Genomic DNA, 27,813 nt, shown 5'->3' with positions numbered 1-27,813 from the left:
TTGTCATCGAACCACAAAGCTTAAGATCCAGATGAGTTTACGAATCAAAGCCTACTTCATGATCAAATGAAAGCCTACTTCATTACAAAAATGCCCAACAATTTCACCTCCCAAACAATTGAAGACAATTTTCTCTGATTTCACATCCATCTGATGATTACATTACAAAAGAAAGCTTCAAGCACAAAGAATAATAAAATCAAAACATTTTCTTTCATCTTCTACAGATTCTCTTCTTTTATTATCGATTAAATCTTAATTTACATAGAACAATATTATCTTTTTGCCTTATTCGTCCGACCTTTCCACTAAATATCTTTATTTATTTTATAAACCAGTGATTTAGATATTTATTTTAGTCCATAATATTTTTTATTTAGTATTTCCACATTTTGATTAGTTCCAGAGGGCATTTGGATTACCCAATTTCAATATTATTAGACTTAATGGATCACAACATGATTTAGTACATGCTGCTCATCATCCTATACCAAAACATTTATATCAACAGATTTTATAATACTCTATATTTTGTTGCAGAGCATGCATAGAGATCAACAGATACAGTTTTTATAATATTTTTTTAATCTCTTTTACATATTATTATCTATAAAATATGAATACGTGATGACTAGAAGGATCTGTTTACATATTATGGAATTATAAAATGAAGTTGTATAAAAATATGTCTTACTTATCATGAAAGAAGCTCTGTCAATAAAGAGTCGAAAGCTTACTAGAGGATTTATGAGTTTAATCGTCACTTACTTCCATTTACTAGGTATGTAACTGTTCTTTGTGAAAATGCTTGTTGTTATGGATTTCCTTTTGCTTTAAAATGTAAAGCTTCATCTCTATAAATATTTCAGCAAAACTTTAACATTTGTCATTGAGGAATTTTCATTACTTCCTTGATTCAAACGTCTGGCTTGATTCGAAAGGGCTTTCCGAGTGACAAATACATTGTTGCCAAGGTGAGTTACAGACTGTAATAGCTTTATTTGCTTTGGTGATGTAAGGAATCATGTCTAAAGTTTCAGATGAAAATACATCGAATTCTATGATGAATTACAGGTAGAATTTATGTACTGAACTACATTAAAGCTTGCTTAGGACTGTTCTCACTGTGTAGTTGCTGGTTCCTGGAGTAATATGACTCTATCCAGTTAATTATTAAATTTTCCGTGTTTATTATTCGAAATTCAAAATTTGATTGACATTTTATAAGAAAGGGGTTTGCAACTATGTAAAATTTGAATTACAAATGACCGTTATAACAGCATGGAATATTAAAATATTCAAAATTCCTTCTTTTGTTGATTAGATTCACAAAATTCAGATCTAGACTGCTAACTGACGTCAATCAAGTCTCACTTAAGAACTGAAGAGTGTTCATTAAATTTAGAGACACTGAATTTATAATTCAAATGAATTTCCATTCCTAAAATATGAAGTAGTTGAAGCTTATAAATTGTGAATAGTCTGAATATTATAATTTTGATTGGATGGTCCTAAGCCTCAAGGATAAACTTTTTTAATATCATTTAGCTGTCTTGTTTTCTCTATAAATATATCCTGTCAAGCAGATGTTATTGTGTTTACGTAAGCATACTTCTTCCTATTCATCATAAAAAATAAGAGCTTTTGAATCACTTTTAAAGCTTCCTTCTATTTCTTCATATTCTTTTTTCAGGACCGTAAATATAGAAGGGAAAATACATTTGTATGTCTTTTTTATTGTGTCGAAAACTTTCCATAGCTGAGTGTAAATCCTTCAATTTCCACAAAAACATAACATTTCAATAAAATTTGATTGAATTGATTGTAACATTATCAGCTAACATTCTTATTCTTATCATGTCTTCACATTTTCACTGTGGAAACAAATGAAATAGAACGTAAACGATTTTCACTTTGTTACTTGATACTAAGAAATCAATTTAATCTAAAATCAAGGCCATGAAGCTACACGTATGGTATATTTAATTTAACTTAATGAATTTTTTTCATCATTTAGCTTACAGATTTTCTTTGATAAATCAAATTACAAAACCATCCATCTAGTGAATTTGCTATATTATTTGTATCCAGGGGTGTATCCAAGGATTGATTGATGAAGTATACACAGTAGAATTAAGGGGGTAGATTCATATGGAGGCAAATCTGCCAGTTTGAGATAACTTGTTCTGTGGTCGAATGGTTAAGATGTAGTCGAACTTTGATTGTCTACATATGGGTAATGGGTTCAATTCCCATCGTGAACTGGAGTTTATTGGATATTTGTTAGTAATAATTGATATTTTTTGTTAGTTATTCTGTTTTATTAAATTTTTCCGTCCGGAAAGGCTCCTCTTAACTGCAATAATATCATTAACTTCTAGATCGTACAAGACACTCGACTTGTGTTGATAACTTTAGCGATCATAACAATTTAAACTTGTTTTTCGCTCGGGAAGTATACTTACCTACCGGCACCATTCTCCGATCTAGGTTATTACAAAATACTCTCCATTCGACTCTATTGTTAGCCACATAACTAACCTTCCCCAACTACCCCTCGAAAAGGACATACTCGAACATCCAGATCATACCCATGACTCACTTCTAACCATCCCTAACCTGAAAATTCATCACCTTCCATCCCATAATAATACTCTTGATACACCCCTGCATGTATATCTGATATGCTGTCTAGAAATATATCTCCATTTTTACTATTATCATTAACATTACATTATTGGAGCAAAATGCTTTTTTTTAAAAAATAGTTCCATTTACTTCGTCGATACTTCTATTATGTCGCAGCATAAAATGAGAGATAATGACAATGAGAAATTAGAGATCAAAATCAGTCCACAAATTTTCCATATTTTTTATCATCAAGATGTATACTAGTTTTTTATGTAAAAAGGTTGAGCTTTAATTCCACGCCATGATGACTTTTTTAAAGGGCACAAAAAGCCCATAATTAGATTCACTGTAAAATTTGTGAGATAATTTAATAATTCATGCCTTTTTTTTCATGCCTCAAGTGATGAACAATTACTCACCATTCAAAGAATCTTCTTCCATTGAAAGATCCATCAGAGTCACCTTGAGCATGCGACAACTCCAATCCGACATAAATTTCGTCTTCATTCTCGTCATTTGCAATATGCCCGATATAACGTATCTTACCCACAACAATACGACCACCCTTCGCAATCACTTTCGCATCCTGTCCTGTCTTTAAGCATTTTGGAGATTTTGGCAGAAAAGGCATTGCGTGTCTTGATTGATGGCAATCTAATGAAAATTTTTGATGCTTATCAAATTCCATGTCATGTGTCAAGAATATCAATCTACATACCACGATGTACTTCCGCAACATCCGAACACAGTCTATTTTGTTTTTTATTAGAGTCGCCGATATCGTCGGCACAATGTCGCATATATTCATCAGCCTCCTCCAAAAGACTTTCTGTAGATCCACTTGATTCGTGCATGCGATAAAGTTGTGATATTTTGCTGCCACAACGTCTCGAACAATGACAATCGTGCCTTAAATCTGGCAATGAGCCACGGGACTTTTGGAGAGGCTCTGTATAGACATGGGATAGCATTAGGAAGTTAAGTTAATTAAATTTTAATTACTTACCTCGGAATGTTACTGTTTTTGTGTAGTGCATGCTCTCCGATGGTTTTAATGTGTTGTGAGTCTGCTTGCATATTGCACAGCGAAATGATGGAACACTCCGTGAACGTTGATGCTTATTTAACATGTTTGATGATTGATGGCCTGATCTTAATGAGTAACTTTTACTTGAATCAAATGAATCGTTCCGATTATGCCAAAATCCTTCAGTCTGTGTTGTGCTTTCATTAACTGTCCATTGCGAGACTCCAGGTGTACTCGGCGTTACACCACGTCCTGAATAATCTGGTGTTTTAAGCAAATTTCCTTTAAAATATTCCGTATCCTCGTCGTTCTCCTCGTTGATTTTTTGTTGACACAAATGATCTGCTGAACGTGAAAGCTCGGGCACCATACTTGTAAAATTTATATCGCTTAATAGTATTCGTCGTGCCTCTTGTGTCTTTTCCGAAAGCCTATGATAGATATAAAAATAGAAGACAAACAAAATAAATTGAAAATTTCATTTCGGTCGCATTCAAAAGAGGAAGATTAAAATTTGTTTTGGAGCTTCAGCAGTAAAGTTTTGCTTTTAAACAATGCTAAAAGATAGGAATGGGACAAGAAGAAGAATTGACTCAAGAATGTCAAAAAGAAAATTGTCGAGAATTTTGAAAAATTCTCTTTGAAAAAATTCAAATATTTTTTGACCGTTAAAATTTTTTGAATTTCATTTGACCGTTAATTTGTCAATTTAACGAAGCAGCTGTTGATTTTGTCTTAAACTGTGAAAACCCTTACTACACTCCTGAAACAAACTTCCTCTTATTCCCTATAATTATAGCATCTACGTCAAAGTTCCTACAAAACAATAAATGCAAAACTTTTTTTCTCACGAATCATCATCATCCTCGACATAACATTTAAGTACTCAGATTTACTTTGTGCTTATGTAAAGTATTAAAATAATAATCTTCTGTTATTCCTTGATGCAGAAAAATCCCTCCTCAAGATTAATGGGAGATGCTTTGCTATTTCTATCGCAACTTAATCAAATCAATAATAAAGTCAGTCTGAGTTATCGATTACGTCAATAAGAACTTGATAGGAATGAGGGAGGGAAAGTAAAATCAAAATGGCAGACAATGGGATTTTTTTGTGTTATTTCCATTACAGAAGACTTAAATCACATTATATCAATAAATTAAAATAATTATGTATAGCATAAAAATCAATCATAACATAAGGTCACATCCCATCCATAAGTTGAGAGTTTGTTGCCATTGTATGATGTACATTGTCATATCATTGATCGTTATGGACGAGATTTATTTGCTTCTTGATTGTACGGGTTTCCCAAAAGAATACTCAAGTATCATAAATATCAATTTTATGATGATGTGACTAAAGTCGTCTGCTGAATATTTAGCGAGGGTTATTCTTGCATTGTCTTTTAAGGGTGGCGTGGGGTTGGGGTGATGTCGGAACTCATACTTTTTGAATTCGATTTTGTCAAGTTTGTGGTCATTCTTGAGTGACGTCTGATACTAAGGAAGATTTACTTTTGAATGCTGATCGACATAGAGGTCCTCCCTTGACGCCCGGGGCAAATAATGAAATTTTTGTGGAACCTAGGGGTTTTGGCATTATTGTGGTAGAAATACCTTACGAATTGAAGAACGTGGAAGATGGGATGGGCAGGAACTCTAGTTTCCCCTTCTGTCCCGGGGTAAATAATCAAATTTTCCATTTACATCATTTGTGGACAATCCCCAAAAATCTCTACAAGAATCTCATGAATAGATTTTAATTAATTTATGTGAGAAATGAGCATAATTGTGGCTACCCCAACAACAAGAGTCAACCAAGGTGATAAGGATCATGTATGTGCAGTAAATTAGAATTCCTCTAGAAAATAATCTATGCTAGATGTTGATGATAAGGGTACATACATGCCCATTCATATTCAAATTTGGTAATGACAATAGCTTTCTTCGTATTACTTTGATTCCTTATGTGTATTAAAGGATGAAATGAAGATATAGGACAAGATTGTTTGCCAAATTCGGAAGTGACGAAGCAAACAATGGGAATAGTCAGAAGAGATATAAAAGCTTAATCATATTAAGTTGATTTTGGACAAAGTTTGGTAATGTCATTAAAAAGTTTGAACTTAATCTTTGTAATAAAATTTACAGCCAGATTGGCTGGTCGGCCAGTCGGAGACAAATAATTGAAGACAGACATCCAATTACTTAATATTCAAATTAAGGAAATTCATCAATTGCTGAATAATTAATGAAAATACTCAAAAATTGTAAAGTCATAAATAATTGATGGATGGATACAGAAATAGAATTTCCATAAAAAGCATGATACTTTTCATTGGAGTTAAGCTTCTAGGAAAGGAAAAGCTTATTTTTAGATCAAAGATCAATTATATTTGTTCATTGATATCGATATCCATCAGATATGAAGCAACACTTAATTTAATGAAAAATCCTTTCAGAATTGATGGAAACACATGCGCATAAAATTAGTCCTGTAGCTTTAAAAGGAACGAAAGTTTTTAATCAATAAAATTAAAGTTTCTGTCATCAGTGCCTGTTTTTTGCGACATCAGCAATACATTATTAAAGCCATAAATTATCCCACATTAATGGTAATATCAATAAGCTTAATGATGGCATAAAAGCAGCAAATTGCTTCACTTCCTTCAAAAACTGTTCACAGACCAAATTGCTATCATAATAATCGAAAGTATTGACCGGAAAAAGTCGAATGTCAATGACAAATTTTAACAACGCATATTGGGTTGAAATGAAGTAGCTTCTTGTTTTGATGTCAAGACATCAAAAACATTAATTTTTATTTGGTGCCGTGATCATGATTAGAAGATAATGTGCCGAAATTCTAATGAATTCAGTGTTGTTGTTTTGGAATTAGCTAAGACGCATTAAGTGCTGTTGTTGTCACTGTCGCATGACATGCTAGTCCACATGACTAGTCTAATCCTCCTTGCAAGTCATGTGACAGTTGCGCTGGTTTAGACTCAGATTCATGAAAATCCGCCTACTTGATCTGTCTTGTGTATTGGGTTCTATACTGTAGTTCAACATAGATCAAACAGTAGCTTCTTCATTGCTCGACATCAATGCCACTACCCTGAACAAAACTCTTTTATTTCGAAGTTCTTATGAGGAATGCGCCTAAAGATATTTTTGACACATTAAGCACATCGCTCACTTAAATATTCTTTTGATAATTTATTAAATGAAATTACTTTGTCTTTTTATCATTCACGCCTTTATCGCAATAGAAAATTAGGTATTCAATGAGGCAATTAAGAAGCTCGAAGGACAATAAAACAGTAAAGACATAAAGGAAGAAGACATATTGCTTTTAAGATTGTAGATTGACGCTTTCAAAACAAAATAACGAACTTTGCATTGCACGCTAACTAATATTGTAAGAATTAAGGATAAAGTTTTTCATTATTTAGGGAAGGAAGTGGCAAGAAGGAAAAGAAAGCTCATAAAACTCAAAGTAATGGAATGTACAGTACAAAGACACACTCTTTTTATGAAGTCGCAATATAAATAAACTGCCTTTTTCCAAATCCATTCAATGTACAGTAAACATACAATGAATGAAGGAAGTAGGAAACATTTTCTGATCTCATTTTTCATGCTTTAAATCGATAGCTGTCGGATGAAATTTATATAGGTTTTCAAATTCTAAAGAATAAGGCTGTTTGTACAATGAGATGTGTTTCACATTCTTCATAAATCGATTAACTTCTTTTATGTATTGACAGATCGGAAATGGAGAAATTTCGCGGGAAAATGTGTCATTATCTATTTATATCGATGCTTATTGGATGAAAAGAAACGTTGCTTGAGGTAAGATCAAAGAAATTTATAATGGGAATACAAGGAAATGACGTCAATTGAAAAATTAGAAATTTTAAAAGATCCAGTAAACTTATTTTGTTCAATTTCGATCTATTGTGTTGCGTAGATTGTCAGTTTGTTGAAATTCATGATATCTGCGTTCAGGAATTTACTCTTGTACTGAACGGAACATCTTTAAACTTTCCTGTTCCTTTATTTTTCGACTTTATTGCACTAAACTGAATTTTTCACATTTTAAACTAAAAAATTCCCGCAAAAATTTGCGAAATTCAAAATTTGAACTTTCTTTTTGAATTTTGAACTTCCGTTAATTTTTTTTTTGAACATTGAATGGTTTCTGGCTATAATCTTGATGAGTCACATACATTGCGCACTAACCACCTTCATAAAAATGACCCCAGACAATAATAAATGAACAAACTTTCTAATTGAAAACTTTAGATTGACATTTTCTCTAGAAATCCAGAAATAGAATTTTCGATGAACATGTTCAACATTGCTAATTGAGCACTTGACACTTAATTCCTTCCCTTATTCACTCTTAATTATAAAAGTTGCTTGAAATGTTGACACTTGATTATTCTTAAACACAATTTTTTTTACATTGGAATTGCTTTCAATTTTTATGTTTTTTTCGTGATTTCATTTGCTTGTCTCTTGTACGATAAAAATTAAATGAGGAACAAGAATCTATTTGTGAATGAAGACTACAAGAATGATGTAAAAATTCTATGCCATTATGAATATTGGATCAACTTTATATAAAGATAAAAAGTTAAGAATAAAGTCATATTCATTATTATCGAAAAAAGCTCCGAGGAAATCTACTCTTTGGAAATATGCAAAATTAAAATAAATAAGTAAATTCGAATGAATATAAACAGCGTGAGCTTTTCATCTGGCTTTTGCGTTTCTTTTTGAAATAAAGGAATTGGATGAAAGAACATTTTGTCAAAAAAAGTGACTGTGAGGTTCTTTATGGAACTTTGTTCCTGATACAAGTCCTTATCCTGTCTCAAATAAAGTCTGACTTTCCCCCTGATTCACGCAATTCACGGCTAATAACAGTTTAAACCATAGACGTTCACCAGACCACCATTAAACTTAAACAACAACCATCCACAAATAATTCTCTATAATAACATAACAAACTTTAAGCATATGCATCATGCTAACACAATTTTCAAAAGAAAAAAAAAAATAATGTCAATTCCCCACGCAACATCCTTAAATGCCTCAATGAAAAGTCAACTGCGTCTTTATTGCTCGCATGTGTATATCATTTGCCACCCTTGCCTGCCTTTTTCTTATGAAAGCATTAAATGTTTGAAGTTTAATTCACATGTTGTGTACAAAATCATATGTAAAGCTTTTGTGATGGAAGGGATTTAAAAAAAAAAAGGCTTTGACCCAAATTTTTGTTTTGTTTTTTTCACCGCACAAAGTAACGAATAAACTTTTTTCATCATTTTAAGCACATACACGGCATAAATGAGTACACATAACGAGAGCGACTTCGTTACCATCATGTATGTAGATGTAGATCAGTGCTAGGCAACCTTTCAATTCATGCGGCACACTTTAGATATAAGCCTCGACCAAAACCTTACATGATATACGGTTCATGACATTTTTCGGCATTAGCGTGCCCACAATGATCTAGATTTCAAAAAATTGTTCAAAAGTTGACTGTGCACAAATTCGGGTTGACACTTTAGGGAAGCAAAAGTTTCTACTGATTTAAGGATGCATATCGACTTTAATACATTAAAAATGGACTTTTGATTTAGTCCTCGAAATATTATGTCGATACATTAAGCATAAATATGTTTTTTCGCAAAATTTTTGTTAAAGTTTATCGAAAAAATTTACGCACGTAAATTTTTGTATGGAAAATTTTGAAAAATTCATTAAATTTCAAAGTGAAAATTCTCTTCACTGGGAGGATTTGGACGTTCCAGAAAGATTTTATAGGTAAATGTATGTTAGTCCTTTAAATTTATGCCTATTTCACGTTTGTACTCGTGTGTACTCATGACTTATTTAACATCAAAAACTCGAAAAAAATCATTTTTTTACGTCGACTTTTCTCTCATTTAAACTAATTAACATGACTATTATTACACATAGTGACAAACTTTATATATATTTAAAGGATTAAACAGTAGAAATGAGTTAAATATCCAAAAGGAAACATGAAATTTTTATCACTCAAATTTGGTGTCAAAAATGTAAACAATCATCATTGAAGATTCAAATTAAATTTTTTCGAGTTAGACATCGATTTATGCTTAGATATTTGGAGACTTGCTAGACGAAACAAGAATCTTTCATATTGTATCAGAAAGTGATGATAAAGAGATAGTGAATATTTTCCCATTTTGAACATTTTTTTCAAATCTAGATCATTGTGGTGCCGTGGAACACAGGTTTTCCACCACTGATGTAGATATAGATGGAATAGCAAACGATGATTTACAAGGTCTTCCAAATAGAACCAATAATAAGGCCACCAAGTAAGCATTGATATTTATTTCGTACAAAATTCTTACCTTAGTGAGCTTTTCCCACTTCGATTGCTGTTAGCTTTAGGCGAATTATATTTTGATGGTAATGTATATCCACCGAGACAGTAGTCGGTTCCAATTAGTTGTGTTTCTGAGCGCCATTGATGTGATAATGATGATATATCTGTCTGTGCAAATGAATTACATTTCAAATCACCATTTTTTGATGCTGCATTTGTGCCATCTCTGTCCTTAGATAATAAATTTGTCGTTGTTGATAATGGATAATTATTACGTATTGAGCGTGGATATTTGGCTGCTACTGAATTTCTAAATGATGAACGATTTTGTGAATATCCCAATGGTCTGCGAATTAAATGACATATTTTATGGATAGCTTAATAATGCACAACATAAATATTGAATTTACCTGTAAATAGGTGGATTAGGGCATGTATTGCGTCTTCTCATATCAAGTGTATTATCATCTCCAATACCAATTTTAGATATATCCGTTTCAATGAGTACATTCACATTTGTCCATTTCTTATTAGCACCGCCCTTTCTCGCTGTTGTCGGTCTTGTTAATGTATCTATGCTATTATCTCGTGAAATTGGATCATCTATGCTGGATTCTTTTTCGAAACTTGATAACTTATAATCCACATTTTGGTTTGTATTATCAAAACTTAATGAATCAGCACTTTCCAAACTCTTATCCTTAAGGCTTTCTCTTGCTTGAACTCTTGCTGCTCGTAGAGCTTTTTTCTTTTCATAATATGCTTCTCTATCCGCATCGTCTGAAGTGATTGTTGAGAATCTCGTAAGTACTGGAGTTCCAGTGCCTCCAGGCTCCTGCCATGGCTCATATTCTGACAATGAAACGAGATCTTCTTGTATCATGTCCTTATTATCATCAGATGAAAATATTAACTCAATATCATCAACTTCTTCGGGTATATCATCCGGTTCCTCACGTTCTTCTCGAGGCAATTCACCTGTCTCATCTACGCCTTCATTATCCGATCCAATTTCTTCCACCTGTTGGAGTCGTTGTTCAATTGGTGTTGTGGCACCTTCTGTAAAGACGGAATTATCGCCCTCAGATAAGTCATCAATACTTAAATTTAAATACTCGGTAGAGCTTTGTTGAACACTGATACGCTCAATAGACTTACGAACATTAATGCTATCTTCGGATGTTACTTTAATCTTTAAATTTTTGGCATCAACATTAAATGTATTGGTATTACTATCTTCATACATTTCAACTTCAACTTTTGGATTTTCACGCTTGGTTACGTTTGACGGCTCAGCATCCTTTTCATCTTTAACACTTTCATTCTCATCAGCCTCGACGTCGTCAACATCATCCTTATTGTCTATATTTGATTTCTGTTTGGGCGTATCGGATGATGTCTCAGATGAGGCATCTGTCGATGTATCATGATTATCAGAAACGTTTATATTTGATGACACTTTAATTTTAACATCAATACGAGACGCCATCTGATTATTTGTATTTCCACCTGTTGATATTATATTGGAGTCGTTTAAATTTTGTGTTGAAATTGTTATATCAGGCACTAATGAGATTGTTTTCTTAAAACCATCACCTTTTCGTCCTTTATTTAATGTTTCACTGGTTGTTGCCTTATTCTCATCTGATAATAAGTCAGTATCTATATCTAAATCCTCTTGTGATAAATGGCCTTTTGGATGTGCTTTATAATAAATCTTTTCTAATTCTGACACTTTTTCACCTAGTGCTTTATAATCAATTTGTTGTGATAAATTTATCGGATGATTACATTGTCGTGCATCTTGTATCTCGCTATTAATTAAGATTTGCTTCTTTAATTTTTCAATTTCTTGACGCGATTCATCAAGTGCTGAACGTAATGATACAACCGTTTGATGTAATGATCTTACTGTATCTATTGAACGTATTGCTGTACAATATTGGTGTTCTGAATAGGGTGAATAATATACCCGTTCATATTGATCTTCACTACTTGAATCTCCTTTTTCCATGTGATAAAATCAACAAATGACGAAAAAATAAAATCAAACTCAATAGACTGTTGATGTGATTGTTGATCAGCCATGCAAATAATGTTTTACGATTCAGTATCTGTCAATGAGAAGATAAAAAAGGAATTTTCATTATTCAAATTGCTCGCTTATCAGACATAAATTTTCATCTATAAATCTCATCATATCCATATCTTTTTTACGACTGCAGTTCAATTTTCATAAAAAGAAGCTTTCTTTTCCATTATTTTAAAAGCAAAGCAATTAATGATAAAATGTCTCACAGTAGATATGTAATAGAAGTGTCATGTTGGAAATGGATTCCCTTAAGTATAAGACATAATTATGCTTTTAATATTACGTGCAAGTATTATTTAAGTATCGCTATGAGTTTGAGACAAAATTATCTAGTTTTTTGGATTAAGAATCTTTTTAACCACTCTTATTAGTAGTTGGAATGTCTGATCTCAATCGCATTTGCAAGTGTGAGTTTGATTATGTCTTTAAAGGACTGTTCTAAACTTGAGAATCTCAAGTTACGTTACAGAATAATAAACTTTTTCAAAAATGAAAATTGAAATTTTCGAAATTTCAGATTTGAATTCATTTTTCTCTTCCAAGATAATTGGGACTGTTTAGGAACTGTTCATGTATAAAGCAACGACTGTTTTCAACCAATTTGACGACAAAAAATAAGATTTTCGCTCGAAAAACCTTCAAAAAATAAGAATTTTCTAAAAAATAAAAAATATTTTCAAAGCCTACTAATAATATTTTTACACTCTTTTGAATTGAATTTAAAATTCTTATGAATACAAAATAAGCACGTCGCTCACAAAAATTGAAATTCATTAGTATACTCCTACGTCCTTGTTAGTAAAATATGCTAAAAATAAGTATGAAGCAAATGATTTTCATCACAAAAATAATGAAATTGAAAGCATCAAATCGTTTCATTATTAAACTTTTTTTTTTTCACAAACAAAGTAAACCATTTTCAATTACTTTACTTCAAAGAGAGCTTTCGTTCCTAAGATGCTACTCAAAACTCATTTCATGCAATTGAAGATTGCTGATTAGTAACTTGAAGGCAAAAAGACTCGTCTTTCTATATTAAAGAGACACCACAGAGTAGTTTTTAAAGCTTTTGAATTGAATTTGTTAAAGCAGTCGACGTCTATTTAATGCTTCAAGCACAATAATGATGATGAAAATTGAAGAATTCTGTAGACGAATAGAAAAAGTTTTTAAAAAGAGACATAAAAATAATTCAGCACTGCTGAAAACAATTTCTAATTGTGTAGCATATTCCCGCATCTAATAGCTGTAAACTTGCACCATAAATTTCTGTTTATTTTCCATGCTTCGTCAATTTAAGGAACAACATGTAGGCCATAAAAACATAATTTGTGCAAAAAAATCCTTCATTTAAGCTTCTTTATGTTTTTCTTTTTATTCTACGTTATTGTCATATCTGTGATGAAGATAAAGATAGAACTGACAAAGTTGATGATGTCAAAAAATGGAACCGTATATATTCATTCTTTCTGATTGAATGCTTTTCTCTCTTGTGAGTCAAGTTATATTATGCTGGCAACAAAAAGTTTTTAATATTATTGGGAATAATTTGCATAAAATGTCTTTAAAGGATCATTATTATACTTCCTGCAACCTTTAAACAGTAAATTTTTAGTAAAAAAAAGCGACTAGATTTTGACCAAATTTTTGAAATTCAAGCAAATTCAGAGTTTTGGAAAGTTTTAATTTTTTTAAAACCGTTACAAAAATTGTTTAACTTTTCGAAAATTTCAGGGTGTCAAACTACGAATTTCGATGGTAGACAGCCAAATAAGCCATTTTCACGAATTTCCCGGTTTGAAGAAATCCAGCATCATTCAGAGTCACCTCGGCACCAGGCCGACTGACGTCTAAGTCAGGTTCGCGTCGGTCTGACTCCGGATTTTGAATAAGTTAACCGAATCGCTCGGGGTATCAAAACATACATCATAGGTGCACACCTCTTCCCCGCCCTAACCTCAAAATTAAATACCGAACATCATAGCCAATCGATTCTCATAATCATTATTAATTAACCTTTCAAGACCATTATTCCCAATTATGATAGACATTAGGATTCTTAGTTTAATTCAATGGTTCATCATGAATTTTAACAAAAACTCTTATGCCTTTAAAAGTTAATGATTTTGAGGTTAACCTTAAATGCTCTTCTTGACTTCAAACCTGCCGTAAAACTTTTCCTGCACAGTATCTGATAACAATTTTAATTTATATCTTTATATTATATCAATGAAACTAAACCTCTTATAGATACTTAATTTTGTGTGCCACATACATGCTCTTATGTATGCGAAAAATGTCTTGTCTAAAGGAATTGCTGACAATAAAAATAATTAAATTAATATGTAGTCGTGAATATGTAATGAAAATTTTATGTTCATGCGCTTGGCCTTGGAAAAACTTTTTCTTCCTGAATGTCCATAGATTCTTCCTTCCACAAGATAGAGTCATGAACAAAAAACAGTTTTATGGTATTTCAAAAAGTTTTTTATCAATAAAGTTTTGTGCAGGAGGGAAAAAATTGGAAGTAGGGATTGAAAAAACTGGGACGTCCTGAATGTAATTTGATTAAATGCTGTTCTAAAAGGAACTGAATAGAGAACAAAGTAGAACGAGAAATAAAGAATTTTTACTACTCAATTAGGTTATAGTCATTCCAATTACTTTATATCCTTCAATGCTTTAATTCACGAATGTCTTACAGGTAAGTGGGGGGAGGAAATGGAAGTTTAAGGAATACAATGATAATTTAAAAATCGTGTAAATCATGGTGGAGATATTTAAAAGTGACGTCTATCAAAAAATTGGAAATAACGATTTAAAAATTTTTGAAATTTTAACGGTTTTTTGAAATTCAAATTTTAACGGTTTTCAAAAATTTGAATTTTTAACTGTTTTCAAAATTTTGATTTTTTTGTTTCTCAAAAATTTTGAATTTTACGGTTCTCTAAAATTCGAATTTTAACGGTTTGTAACATTTGAATTAAAACGGTTTTCAAAAATTTGAATTCAGTAAACAATCCACACATCACAATTGCATCTCCCCCAAAATTCCCAAGCAAAAAAGAAAAACTCCAACGCAACAATATTTCCATTTTCATTCACGTGCATTCATTTACACACGCAAGTTTTTCATTGAAAAACATGAGACATGGATGGAGAGAAAAAATACAAAAAGTTCATTGAGGGAAGTAAATCATACTTTAAATAACAGACATAAAATTCTACCTTTTGTGCATTGGAATGTTGTGTTTTTATTCCTATGAAAGAAGACGACAAGCACATGACATTATTGGGAATTGAAATTAAATCGTCGTGGGAATTAAATTTCCATTTCGCATGCAAGCCTTTTTAACTTTATATTTTCAATATAATTTTTCATATCTTGATGTGCAGCATGAAAAAGTGCTTAACATCAATTTTTTATTTTAATTGATTTATGCCTTTTTGTGCCTTAATAGACATAATAATATGATATGGAAGTGAAAAATCGATTGTTATAAGCAGATAGCAAGCTATGAAAAATTGAATTTTCAATTTTCAATTTTCTTAGTGCTGAATCGTGTAAGTGACTATGTCACTGTTTGTGAAGCTTACATCGTACTATTGGGACTTACGGTATGTCACTCAACCGAGAGAACAAAAAATTAATTCAGCATGAAGTTACCCAAAGTAAAGTAACAAAAAGCTCTCCATCCATTAATGATTCTTCGAAAATTTATATTTTAAGATCTTTAACGTGTCTCAGGCCAACCCACATAATGTTTTGTGTCATGATACGAGAGAATGTCTAGGTGGGATAGAAATGTAAACAGCACTTGAGTGCTTAGTCAACAAACTTCACAATTATGACTTTAATATTCATTCGTTTAAAGACTTTTTTTTAATCGAATTTTTAAAAATCAATTGAGCTGAAAATTGATTCCAATTTATGATACTGGATATGCTTCACATAAAAATCAGACAGCGTTTTCGTGACTTGATTGGATTTTGAGTTTATCGGATATTTATTAATAGAAATTGTGAAAAAGGAGATGATCGTGATGTAAAATGCTGTAAAAATTATAAAAATTTAAACAGCAGCTTTAAATGTTAAAAAAACCGTTAAAGTTCAAAATTCAAAAAAACATTCAAGTTCAAATTTTGTAAGACTGTTCAAGTTCAAATTTTAAAAAATCGTTGAAGTTTAAATTTTGAAAAACCGTTGAAGTTCAAATCTTAGTCGATTGACAAATTTCAAATTTTGAGAAATCGTCAAGATTAAAATTTTTAAAAATCGTTTGATTTCTAATTTCAGAAAACCGTTAAAGTTCAAATCAACATTCAAAGTTCAGTTCTTGACAATGACAATCAGTTTTTTACACGACCTCATTTTCCATGTCACATTCATTTACATTCACTTCCCATCCCTTACTAACATGCACTTTCAATCAAAGTAAGCTTGTCTTTTCATCATGTTCACCCACTTATTGACTTTACAAGCAAAAATTTGTCACGAGAGAAGAAAGAGAAAAGGAAGGAAATGAAGCGATGAGAATTTAAATTTCCATCCCAAAAATAAATCTCTTCAACCTGTCTTCATGCTACTTATCAGGTACAATTTTTTGATAAATTCCCATCATTATTTTATTTTTATAAAATATTTAATATGTTCAGCACAGCAATCACAAAGAGAGATTTTCAGTGAAAGCAGCTTATGGAGTCCACAAAAATAGTAAAAGTGGCATTTTTGTAAGCTTTCCCCAACATTGGGAAGTTCCGAAATTTAAGTCAACATTAAAGAATTGAAAAAGAAGTTTCTTGTGTACACATTTGGAGGGGTTTGGATGAGAAAAAAAAAAGGTTAAAAAATGGATGGAATTCTATAAAGGAAGCCTTGACTTGAGGATATACACAAAAAAAAAAAATACCGTCAGTGAAATGGAATCGAATGTGTTGAAAATTAACTTTCTTTTGACATGAAATGACACCAAAAAATTTATGATTTATTAGTTTTAATAATATTTACGTACACTATAAACACATGACAGCCTGGAAATAGCAAGTGTGAAAAGTCAAGCAACCATTTTCATCATAAATTTTCGAGGAAAATTGAAATTACACAGTATAAATTTATTACACTTGTTTTTCAACCTTGACGACATGTATGCACACCATAGACCCACCCTCCCTTTCACCTCACATCAATCGCTTTTTTTTACAGCTGAAAGGAATTGATCGATGAACAAGTGCCTCATGTGAATGAAGTTTTAGCACGCAAAACATACATATTATCGATATCCGTATGATATGCAATGTTTTTTCTTTATAAGGGTTTATAAGGTATTAAGAACTTTGAATGTTTAATCTTGTTGTGATGGAAGAGTTTTTTTAAGGGTCGTACATGAATGACGTCTATCAATAAACAGGGTTTTTAGGCCTGTTTATATTAATACTTTACAAAATTTCTGAAAATTGCAAATTTCAGTACTTTTTGGACATTTTTCAAGTTCATAAGATGTTCAGTTCATAATTTTGAGCTGTATAGTAACAGAAGATCAATAAAATGACTAGCATTTATATCCAGGAAGGTTAAATTTTGAAAACAAAAAGAAAATTCAGAATGTAAACAAAGATTTGGATTTTGAGCATTTTGAAAGTATTTTTAACGGTCAAAATTGATCATCAAAGCTTTAAGGATGAATCTAGGATCACCTTAGAAGTTAAGCTCTTCCCACTTGCTACCCACTCATCATAAATCACAGAATAATTTCCATTCCTTATCATAAACATTGTGAATTTATGTCCTTGGAAAATACAGACTTCATTCCTCCTTCAAAGTCTTTCTATAAAATTTACTCAGGAATTCATTTATTTCTCAAAATTTTGTTGGAATTGCCACAAGCTGCTATCTCTGCTTAATACTCAAAATATTTTAATGAAAAGCAAAAACTGTCCTCAATTGAATATTTCTTTGCCAAATTCCTAGAAAATTAAGGCGTAGATTCACATTATAATGTCTAGGTTTTGATAAATTGTCATTTGCTTTTATTAAATGGAACTGAAAGGAACCAAATAACAATAATGATGACAAGGAGAAATAAATAACATATTTCTAATGGCAAATAAATAAGGCTTACTGTAGGTTGAACATGAAAATTTTAAATCAATTTATTTACTTTTTCAGGAAGTATTGAATTTTGAAGGCTGAAATTCAAAGGAATCAAACAGTATTTTCCAAAAATTTTAAAATTAACGTCTAAAAAATATTTGAAATTTACCGGTTTTCAAAAATTTGAATTTTTGTAACCGATTTTTCCGGCATTTTTGCTGTCAAAACATTGAAAAAATTTTAATTTCAATTAAATTAAGTCTAGGGTTAGATTTGAATATTCAAAATCAACAGAATAAGAACAAACAAACCCAAACACCTGATTGACATCACTTATTCAATCAAATTCAAAAAGATCGGATGATTTCATCTGTTTACTCAACATTTGGTACGATTGAAGTTCAGAAAGATAAATATTGAAATTAATCTACACAGTATTATTGACATAAATTAGCACCGGAATGAGGAAATAATCAGGTCAGATTAAAATCATTAAAGTATTCATGACTTTCATGATTAAACTCATTTAACTTTGTTTATTTGAGTAAGCATAATTGGTTTAGTGGCTGTAAGTCACAGTTATTATTTATTCAAGCACTCACTCATTTAAATAAGAGTTCCAACACACAATTTTTATATTTTCCTACTTATGTTTTTATGTCACCACTCATAAACATTTTCATGTTTTTTTGTTTCACTTTGTTCCTTAACAGTATCAAAAAGGAATTGTGTGTTTATGCCTGCAGGTTGAGTAAAATCAACATTTGAATTTAATGTTCCTTTATATATGCAAATATCGTCTATAGTAACACATACACATCCATTCTATCTTTAACATCACATTATCCAGTATGTTGAGCAGTTAAACAATCATTTCTTATGCATGAGGAAGCACACAAAACAGAATTTTCACCATTTAAATAAAAAGAGGAACGAAAGTACTTCAACTATTAATAATATGTTTGTGGAAATAGGCACAAAAGAACTGCTGTTTTTTCATCCATTGTCTGCAAAAAAACCCTCATGTGAGACTTCATTTAGCACTTTTTACTTCATGCTGTGTACCTGTGCAAGCATAAACTGTATTGCATCACGAGTGGTTTCAAACAGAATAGAATAGAAAAAAGGTTTAATCAAGACATGAAATTTTTATGATCCAGCAACCTTTTTTTTCATTCCCATTTCTACATCTATGTCCTCTTAACAAATGAAATTCATATCCAGCCACGAGAAATGTTTATATTCTCAGCAGCTGAAAGCTTTGGAATGGAAAACAAATGGAAGTGAAGCACTGGAAGGATTATAGCAAGGCATTGTCAAAGCAACAAATATTGCCAACAAATAATTTCGGTGAGAATATTGTTTATAAAAATTATTCCCTTCCTCCCACTCCACCAACCCCATATTGTGTATTACTTTTGCGTGGTCAGGTTGTCAAGGCAACAACAAAAAAAAAATAAAAGTGGACATTAAAAAATTTATATGTATGTATGGATAGGTCAAGTCACCAAAAATTTGTCAAGTCTTCATGTAAACCTAATAAATCAATTAAATTTTCTCGCTATAATGCGGTCGGATGTGCAATTTTATTCACACATCCCATCCTACGTCTAATTATTTGCGTTTATATCAATTTGGAGAATTTAATGCTTCAATAGAACTATGTTTTGGAAACTCAATTAACACCGTATAATCACGTATCCCATCTACGCATTATGTTCGAGCTGTTCTCATTAATTTTCGTGGTTTTTTGTTGATTCATCTGTTGTAGATATGCGAAATTTCATTGTATTGTTTCTACTGACGATGGCAGGCTTGTTTAACAGCATTAGGATCGAGTATAATCTCGTTTTAAAGATATTGACACTGACAATTTTAAACACATTAAAGGTATGGTAAAACATTTTCTATTAAAATTCATTTAAATTGTATGATGTTTAATCCAATTATAAGGTAGTGAAAGGAAGTGAAAGGAAGAGACGTTATTTTTTAATGAATTTGAATTTTCCCGCACTTTTTCATATTAGTTTGTAAACAAATTTGTGTGGCTAAAAAATTATCTTTATTAATTTTTAAACTATTTAATGAGTTTTGATACCATTGAACTACTTTGTTGGAGCTAAATGGCATCCAACAATTCTATAAGATCATTTAAGATTAAAAAAGCTTAAAAAAAGGAAATTTCACGTAAAAATGTAAACAAATATGAAAATAATTTTTTCTGGACTTGAAGATAAGAAAACAACGCTATTAAGACACTGTTGGCTTCATCAAGAACATAGAAGATCAAGGATAAATGACTAAGGATGGAACATCAGATAGTTGAATTGATTTTAAACCTCAAAACTGCTTAAACTGCAATTTTCTGAGAATAATAACCTCAAAATTTGGTAAATTTCTAAATGCCTTCATCCTAATCCAACAAAACCTAGAATCTGCTTAAAATTCTACTAAATACTCAAATATGCATGCTTATATTCAAGATAATACGTTAATTCCCTCTCCATTTGTATGTCTTTTTACGTTGCAGGCATTCAGAATTGTTTATCATAACTCACAAGAGACACTTCTTGGTACAATTTTACTCGTGTGTACAGCAAATGATGTCACGAATAGAAATGTTTTAATCACATCCAATAAAAATTCTGAGAAATTTTTGTTGATTTAAAATACCAGCTTTAATTGTCATAAATGTCAATATAGACAAAAGATCCACAATAACAAAAAAAGCCAATAGAAAAAATATTATTGCTTCATCTACAGATGTTCCATAGAAGCAAAAAGAATGTTCATTTACCAAACAATGTGATCTGAATATTTTCATTCCATTTTATTGAATTAAATAAGGATTTAAAATTAATTTTAGAATCACATGAAATGTACATGCACAAGTCTATATCGTCATTCGTAAAGAGGAAGTTTACGGTTTCAATTAAGAAATGCTTAAAGGGCACAAAAAAGAAATAATTTAATTTTTTTTGCAGCACATTGTTCATGGTGAGTGCTAAAAGCACCTTTTGTTTGCTTTTAATTATAGAAGTTAAGCTCCAGTTTGCATTAATATCAGCACATTGCATTATTTTCTAAATTTATAAAAATTATTAACTTTTTCATCTCCTGTTTCCCACAAAGAGCATTACTGTGCTGTTGATGCATGATAGCAAAAATTGAATTTCATATAAAATAATTGCACAAATCCGATTATAAGGTATCATTTATGTTACCATTAGAAAATTATTAAGTTCTTTTTGTGCTCATAAATCAATAAAATTTATGATGCAAAACTTGGCACCTTTAATGAGATATTTGACAGCATTTTACAAATGGTAATTGAATTTCATTGCTATGACAATTTATTTCTCATGCTGATATCAATCAGTGTTGTTCATTCAATGTCTAAGACCTGCTGGAGTGCTTTAATATCACTGATTTTAATGAAGAAGCTTTAACGGTCAAAATTTAATTTAAATTTATGCAAAGTTCAAAATTTGAACTTCAAGGAATGTAAACAAAGGAAGTAAACATTAAGTGATGAATAGTGAATATTTAGTTAATACTGCATTTATACCATACCGCAAACAGTTTAAAGCTAATGTATTGTCAGATCCAGCCAAGAATCTTCATTACAACGCTGCTGTCAATTTCAGAACATCATCATTATTCAGCACTGGGATGAGAAGCTCATTTAAATAATTAAATTCATATTTTTTTCTCTCAATTCTATGTCTAACGCAAAGTAAATGGAACTGCTCTTTTCACAATTTTGTGTATTGCACTACAGAATCTATAATGCCATTACAAGGATCAAGTAAAGAAGCATTTAATGTATTATTTTAATCTCTGTTTATGAAAACACACATTCAACATTCCATAAGAATTACACAACAGTCCTTAACATCCAAGAATGCCTATCCGAATCCCTCATTTTTGTTTTTGTCATTCTGAATAGGAACATACAGCATAAGAAATAGGTAGGAGAAAAATTCCTTGAGTGCTTTTTACCATTCGTGATTAATTGCGTGAAAAATATACACATTTTTCCCTCGTTGTCTCATAAATGAGATTGCTTGTGCTATAGCTGCAGCAACAACTGCGGATTCATTATTTTTCATTTCTCATTCAATTGACGAGACGGCATTTGTGTATTCACAAAAGTCATGAATTTTAATTTTTTTATTTTTCTTCTTCCTTTACAGTCAACAATGTCTTGATTTATTAAAGTAACTTTAGCTGTATTATTTTACTTTTTTCAACATTGATTTTTGCTGTTTCCTACCTTTACCCTTAATAATTAACATAAATAATGGATATTAATCATCGCTGGAATAATTTTCTTTAATTTTCAAAAGCATTTTTGCAACAATTCAGTTTTAAATAAATTATGGCGCAGATATGGACTCATTTGTGGAAATATTAATTTTCCGAAACATTCGCTGTAGCGGTCAAACATCAGCAAAAAGTCTTAAAATGAAAATTCAAAATAAAAATTCAATCGCAGTAAACTTTTACAAAAATTTTCACTTTTGAATATCAAAAACTTTTTATTTATCAATCTAACCAGATGTGTTGTTGATACAGTCTTCAATAAAATGACAAGTCAACAAGAACTTCAAAGAATCAATGATTCTACAATACGAGAACTGGCAGCAATTGTTGAAAGCCACAATATAGGTGTTCGAGATCAAGAAATAAAAACACTTCGTGAAAAACTAGACAAGTTGAAGTGGGAACTAGGAATGAAACTCAAAACTCTTAAAGTAAGAGAAGCATCGTATCAAATTTTAACTATAAAACATGATCAAGTTCAACGACAATGCAAGAATCAAATTGATACTATTGATAATCAAGTTAGGCAGATCAAGTCTTTCAAATTGGCCAATAATAAGAAACATTATCGAACGAAGATGCAATTTCGTCAAGCAAAAGAAGATTGGGAAGTGAAGGAACAAAATTTCTTTCAAGACATTGATAAAATTAATATTTACATCCAGAGCTTGCATTCAACATTGGAACGAAATGGCATTCCAAATGACCAATACATTGAATTGTCTGACGAATATGAATCTGAGGAATTTGAAGTCGACTGGAATGAATATCTCTATCGACCAGACCAATATGAGTCGGATACACAGTTTGAGGACGATGAATACGATGAGTCTGAAAATCTCTTCCAATATCAGCATACTCCATATTATCAGCAGTCACAAGTTATTGATGAGGAATCGGATGATGAAGATTCATTTGAAGAGAATTACGAGTCAAGTCAGGAAGCTGAGCAATCTATGGAGGATGATTTTATGGATTCAAAAAAGGAAGCTTTGAGTCAACAAGAGCAAAATCAATGTTCTGTATTTAATCCAGAAGATTCATTCAAAAAGAATAATGAGTCAAGTCAAGAAGATGATCAAGCTATGGAATCAGAAGTTAAAGATCAGAATGAACAACAGAAGACTCAATGCTCTGAATCTTGTCAAGGAAGTGAATGTTCTGAAGAACATGCTGAATCATTTGATGAAGAACCTGTCGAATGTACTGAAGAGCATAATAAATCATTTGCTGAAACAATAGCATCAAAATCAGACATGTCATTGCTGTCAGATGGATGTCCTCAAGGTGAAGGTGTCAGTAATGAAGGAACCAATACAGAAGCACCAGGTTTGTGCGATATGATTGAATCAGAAGATTCTAGTCAAACGATTGATCCAGTCCGAAAAGATCTCTCAATAAATGAGTCACCTTCCAAGGATGAACAGTCTCAACAAGCCTCATCGACTTCCAAGACCGAAACCGGGCATAAGGTATTGAAATCGGAAAAGCCAATTGAGTCTGAAATTCCAATGAAGATCAACTTAGAACCGTTCATTCATGGCTATGTAGTACGTGAGAAACCCAAGTCAAAGTCTAAAAAGCAGCAACAGAAGAAGCCCAAAACTAAGGCAAAGTTCTCAAATCTCATCTCATTCGGCGGATATTAATGGTAAGTTTATTATAAGAATTTCTGAATGAAATTATACTAATCAGGTTTATTTTCAGCTTCCAGTTCTCGTTTGGACGATATCAAGTTTCATCTTATATATATTTTTTTAATTATTTTATTATATTTTGTTTATCTAATGGCGCCTTTATTTTTTATATTATGTTATTTTTGTCATAGCGCCTCAATTTTATGAATTAGTAAGCATGTTTATATGCAGTATCATTGAGTTACTCGTGGATTGTTATATTTTGTAGTAAAATTGATAAAATAGAAAATAAAGCCTATTAAGGAATGAATTTCATCAAAAAATATTTGGGGCAGCCGGAAAATCAAGGAATTAGCACAAAAGACTCCCAAAATAATTAATTTTGCTGCACAATAAAATGCAGACAGCCGTGTAAATCCACAAGAATTTATCCACATTTTATTTACTAGGTAAATGTTATAAAAAAAATATTAAAAATCATGCAATCATGTCCGTAACATGAAATATTTTTCGGAACGAACATGCGGGCCTCAAAATCAATAAATTTTTCCCCTTTTTTATTCCCAATTGACTCAAATTTGTTTAAAAAGCACTTATTTAAGTCCTGGCAGGTACACATACATCGAAAATCAATATCATTAATATTTACAATGAATCAGTATTCAGTCTTAACCCTTTTTTCAAGTCCTACCTTTCGTTTTCGATAACCGCGAATCTAATCTACAGCCTACATGTCACTACATCCATGATTCCTTACTTTGATATTCCTTTGGATCATAAATTATATTCATATGAGATTTCACAATCGGAATTAACTTCTTTTTTTTTTGCCTTTATAGGACATTAAATCATTCTGCACGCTATAAAAAATGCTGTGCTATGCCTGCTTTCACTTTTCACCAACAACTACACATTAACTTGATTATTGATAGGATTGAAAGGGAAAATGTAGGAATAATATAATTACAGGTGTGTAGGAACTGAACTAGTCAGAAGCACATGCGATTAAAAACTAAAAAAAAATATTTTATGCTCAACTGACTGCATAGGAACAGGAATATTGGAAGGACTGAGCAAAATTTTGGAATGGAATGCAACTTTTATTCTCATATTTCCTGCAAGTGAAGTCCTAGTGGGAAATCAACTAACTGATTCAATTGCATACAATGCTCACATGACCTTCACAATATTGAATTTTTGTTCTTACTCTACATTTGGGATTATTTTCTCATTTTACAAGGAGTTTATGACATGTATGTGATTCTTGGTTTGGTATATGTCATTCCATCCCACAATAATTTCACATTCATTCACAACAAAACTGATGAAAAATTGATGATAAAACAATTTTGGAATCGAATTTTACAGAATGACACATTTCATTGAACATGAAGACTTTTTCAATTGTGCTTGCTGTTATTTTAAGAGATGAATTAATCAACTGGTAAGATCTCATTTATGTTTTCTGAATGAATGTTCTGTGATTCAATTCATTTTCATAGTCTGGATGTTTGCTTGAATTTGGAGATTGTCATTCTGTGTCCTTAATAAAATATTTTGGTGCTCGAATAAAAAGATACATATTCCAAGAATATTTTGATTGAGGATTTGGACGTGAAATTCAATTTTATCTGAGTAATAAAAAGGTTCGATTGTTGAATAGAGAATTTTTAATTTCGCCTAAGTACTAAGAATGACAGAATGGATGTCTTGAATGAGTCTAAATTTAGGAATTTAGCTTCCGTAAACTTTTTCCGAATCTGGTCTTAAAAATTTAATGACGATGTTTGTTCAGTAATTCATAATATTCAACTTTGTTCAGTTCATTTGAAATTTTAAAACCCGTTAGTGTCAAAATGACAAAATTTGTTCAGTAATTCAGAAACTTCAACTTAGTTCAGTTTATTTGAATTTTTAAAATCCGTTAAACATTTGAAATTTTGAAAACCGTTAAACATTTGAAATTTTGAAAGTCGTTTAACGATCAAAATGACAATATTTGGGTGTTTCTTTGGATAAATTTTTTCAAAATTTTCGACTTTGAATTAATTTTTCTCATAATCTGGCAATTTTATAGCTCCATTCTTTATATACACTTACGGGATTTGTGCAGATCTTTATTTATGTACAATTATTTTTTACCGTCATGCTTTATTTAATTAAATATTTCAATTTTTATGCCGGTTTCTCGGAATCAAAATATCAAATTCCGACTTTCAACATGAATTTTTTGCACTTTATTCTACTTGTCACTATGGTTGAGTTGATATTTCGAGTGTATTACACCTAAAACTATCATTTGTTGCTCTTTAAACGCTACAAAAATCCTTAATTAAAGAGAAAAATTAAAATTTTAGTGATTCCGAGAAACTTTTTTCCTAATCCGTGAGAAAATTCATTTTTTGATTTTATGTTTTTGCAGGAATAATAGACTAATAATACAAAATAAAGACAGATTAAGATATTATATTCAATATTTTAACGAAATTAACAATTAGTTAATTTGTTTAATAAGTTAAAGTAATGTTTTTCTATGAAGCAAATTTTGTAGTTTTTGAGACACGAATTAGACGAATTTGACTTATCCAGAGAATCACCCATTTGTTCAATAATTCAAAAATTTAAACTCAGTTCAGTTCATTTAAATTTTTGAAAACCGTTAAGCCTTCAAAATCGAAAAATCTGTCAAAAACATCATCCTCAATATGCGCCGTCCTAGATCAACACACAAAATATTCATAAAAATTTATCTTCACAATTTAATCAAATAGAAATATGTGATGGTAGGTAGGTAGACGATATATGAGTATTATTATCTCATCCTTAGATTTATTACGCAAACATAAATGTGTATTCTGCATAGATTCATTCAAAATTGAAATCGTGATGAATTGTAAATGTTTGCCTGGCTGTTCATTGATAAGTTTATCGTCTTTTTGGATGATTTTTATGCTGATTTGTTTTATATAATACAGGAATATTAAGATAAAAATCAATAAAAATTATGATGCACAAGTTTAAGGATCTAAATATAGAATGCCGTAAATCACAAGTTAATCCAAAGGTAGGAAAATAAGATTACATCTTCATCGAACGAGGAACTAAAAAAAGTTTGATATGAAGGATAATCATTAATGACAGAAAAGGACTGATTACCTTTTTCCCATCACAAATTTTAAAGATAAAACTTCTCAACATTTAAATTTTTTGCTATTTCTCATAATGCCTTTTCCGTCTTCCTACTCATTGCCCTTAGAGAACATTTCTTTCCTGTACTTCCTTTGATTAATGTGTACATGAATAAGAAAAAGCTCAACTTAAATGTATTTACAGTAATGAAGAAGTTTTCCAACAATTATAATTAGAGACTTGATCCTTACACCAACAACTTACTTCACAAACAAATATTATTATTTTTTGGGTCTTATCCGTTACATCAATCTGTGTTATATTGCGATTGTAATCAGTCACTTAATGTTTAATTAACAGTCACTCTCACTATTAATCTCCATTGTCTTTAATTTTAAGTCCTTTATGCACAATTTTCACAATCATCTTATATAAATTGTCTTAAATAGTTCATGTATCACATCACTTTATCTCACAATGGTCC

The 27,813-nt window shown here is 31.0% G+C and overlaps 2 protein-coding genes across 5 annotated transcripts; one reads left to right on the top strand and one right to left on the bottom strand.

Annotated features, from left to right (window-relative positions):
- Window positions 1–253: 253 nt before the first annotated feature.
- Window positions 254–27,813, bottom strand: LOC139092366 (uncharacterized). Of its 4 annotated transcripts, none has more exons than XM_070642717.1 (7): window positions 27,594–27,813; window positions 10,465–12,168; window positions 10,080–10,400; window positions 3,638–4,089; window positions 3,350–3,580; window positions 3,051–3,285; window positions 254–2,977 (listed from the first exon to the last, which is right to left on the bottom strand). In XM_070642717.1, exons 2-7 carry the CDS (start codon window positions 12,066–12,068, stop codon window positions 2,920–2,922), a joined length of 2,901 nt encoding a protein of 966 aa, XP_070498818.1. In that variant the 5' UTR covers window positions 12,069–12,168; window positions 27,594–27,813; the 3' UTR covers window positions 254–2,919. The 4 variants fall into 4 exon arrangements, with proteins under 4 accessions (XP_070498818.1, XP_070498820.1, XP_070498819.1 ...); XM_070642719.1 differs by lacking the exon at window positions 27,594–27,813 and adding an exon at window positions 27,357–27,393; XM_070642718.1 differs by lacking the exon at window positions 27,594–27,813 and adding an exon at window positions 24,892–25,086.
- Window positions 22,827–24,212, top strand: LOC139092324 (dentin sialophosphoprotein-like). Its single transcript, XM_070642673.1, has one exon. The coding sequence runs from the start codon at window positions 22,827–22,829 to the stop codon at window positions 24,210–24,212; it is 1,386 nt and encodes a 461-aa protein (XP_070498774.1).

The sequence above is a fragment of the Chironomus tepperi genome, unplaced genomic scaffold (genome assembly GCF_022539635.2).
Source record: "Chironomus tepperi strain 1889 unplaced genomic scaffold, CSIRO-AGI_Ctep_v1 contig_298, whole genome shotgun sequence".
In the NCBI taxonomy this organism is placed as follows: Eukaryota; Metazoa; Arthropoda; class Insecta; order Diptera; family Chironomidae; genus Chironomus; species Chironomus tepperi.
This window is presented reverse-complemented; position numbering and strand designations above follow the sequence as displayed.

Excerpts from the sequence above, each read along its gene's own strand:
- LOC139092366 (XM_070642717.1), bottom strand. The coding sequence starts at position 12,068 with ATGGAAAAAGGAGATTCAAGTAGTGAAGATCAATATGAACGGGTATAT. Across the intron at positions 3,286-3,349 it reads TGTTGCGGAAGTACATCGTG|ATTGCCATCAATCAAGACAC; the intron begins GTATGTAGATTG and ends AATTTTCATTAG. Across the intron at positions 2,978-3,050 it reads GGAAGAAGATTCTTTGAATG|TGAATCTAATTATGGGCTTT; the intron begins GTGAGTAATTGT and ends CAAATTTTACAG.
- LOC139092324 (XM_070642673.1), top strand. The coding sequence starts at position 22,827 with ATGACAAGTCAACAAGAACTTCAAAGAATCAATGATTCTACAATACGA.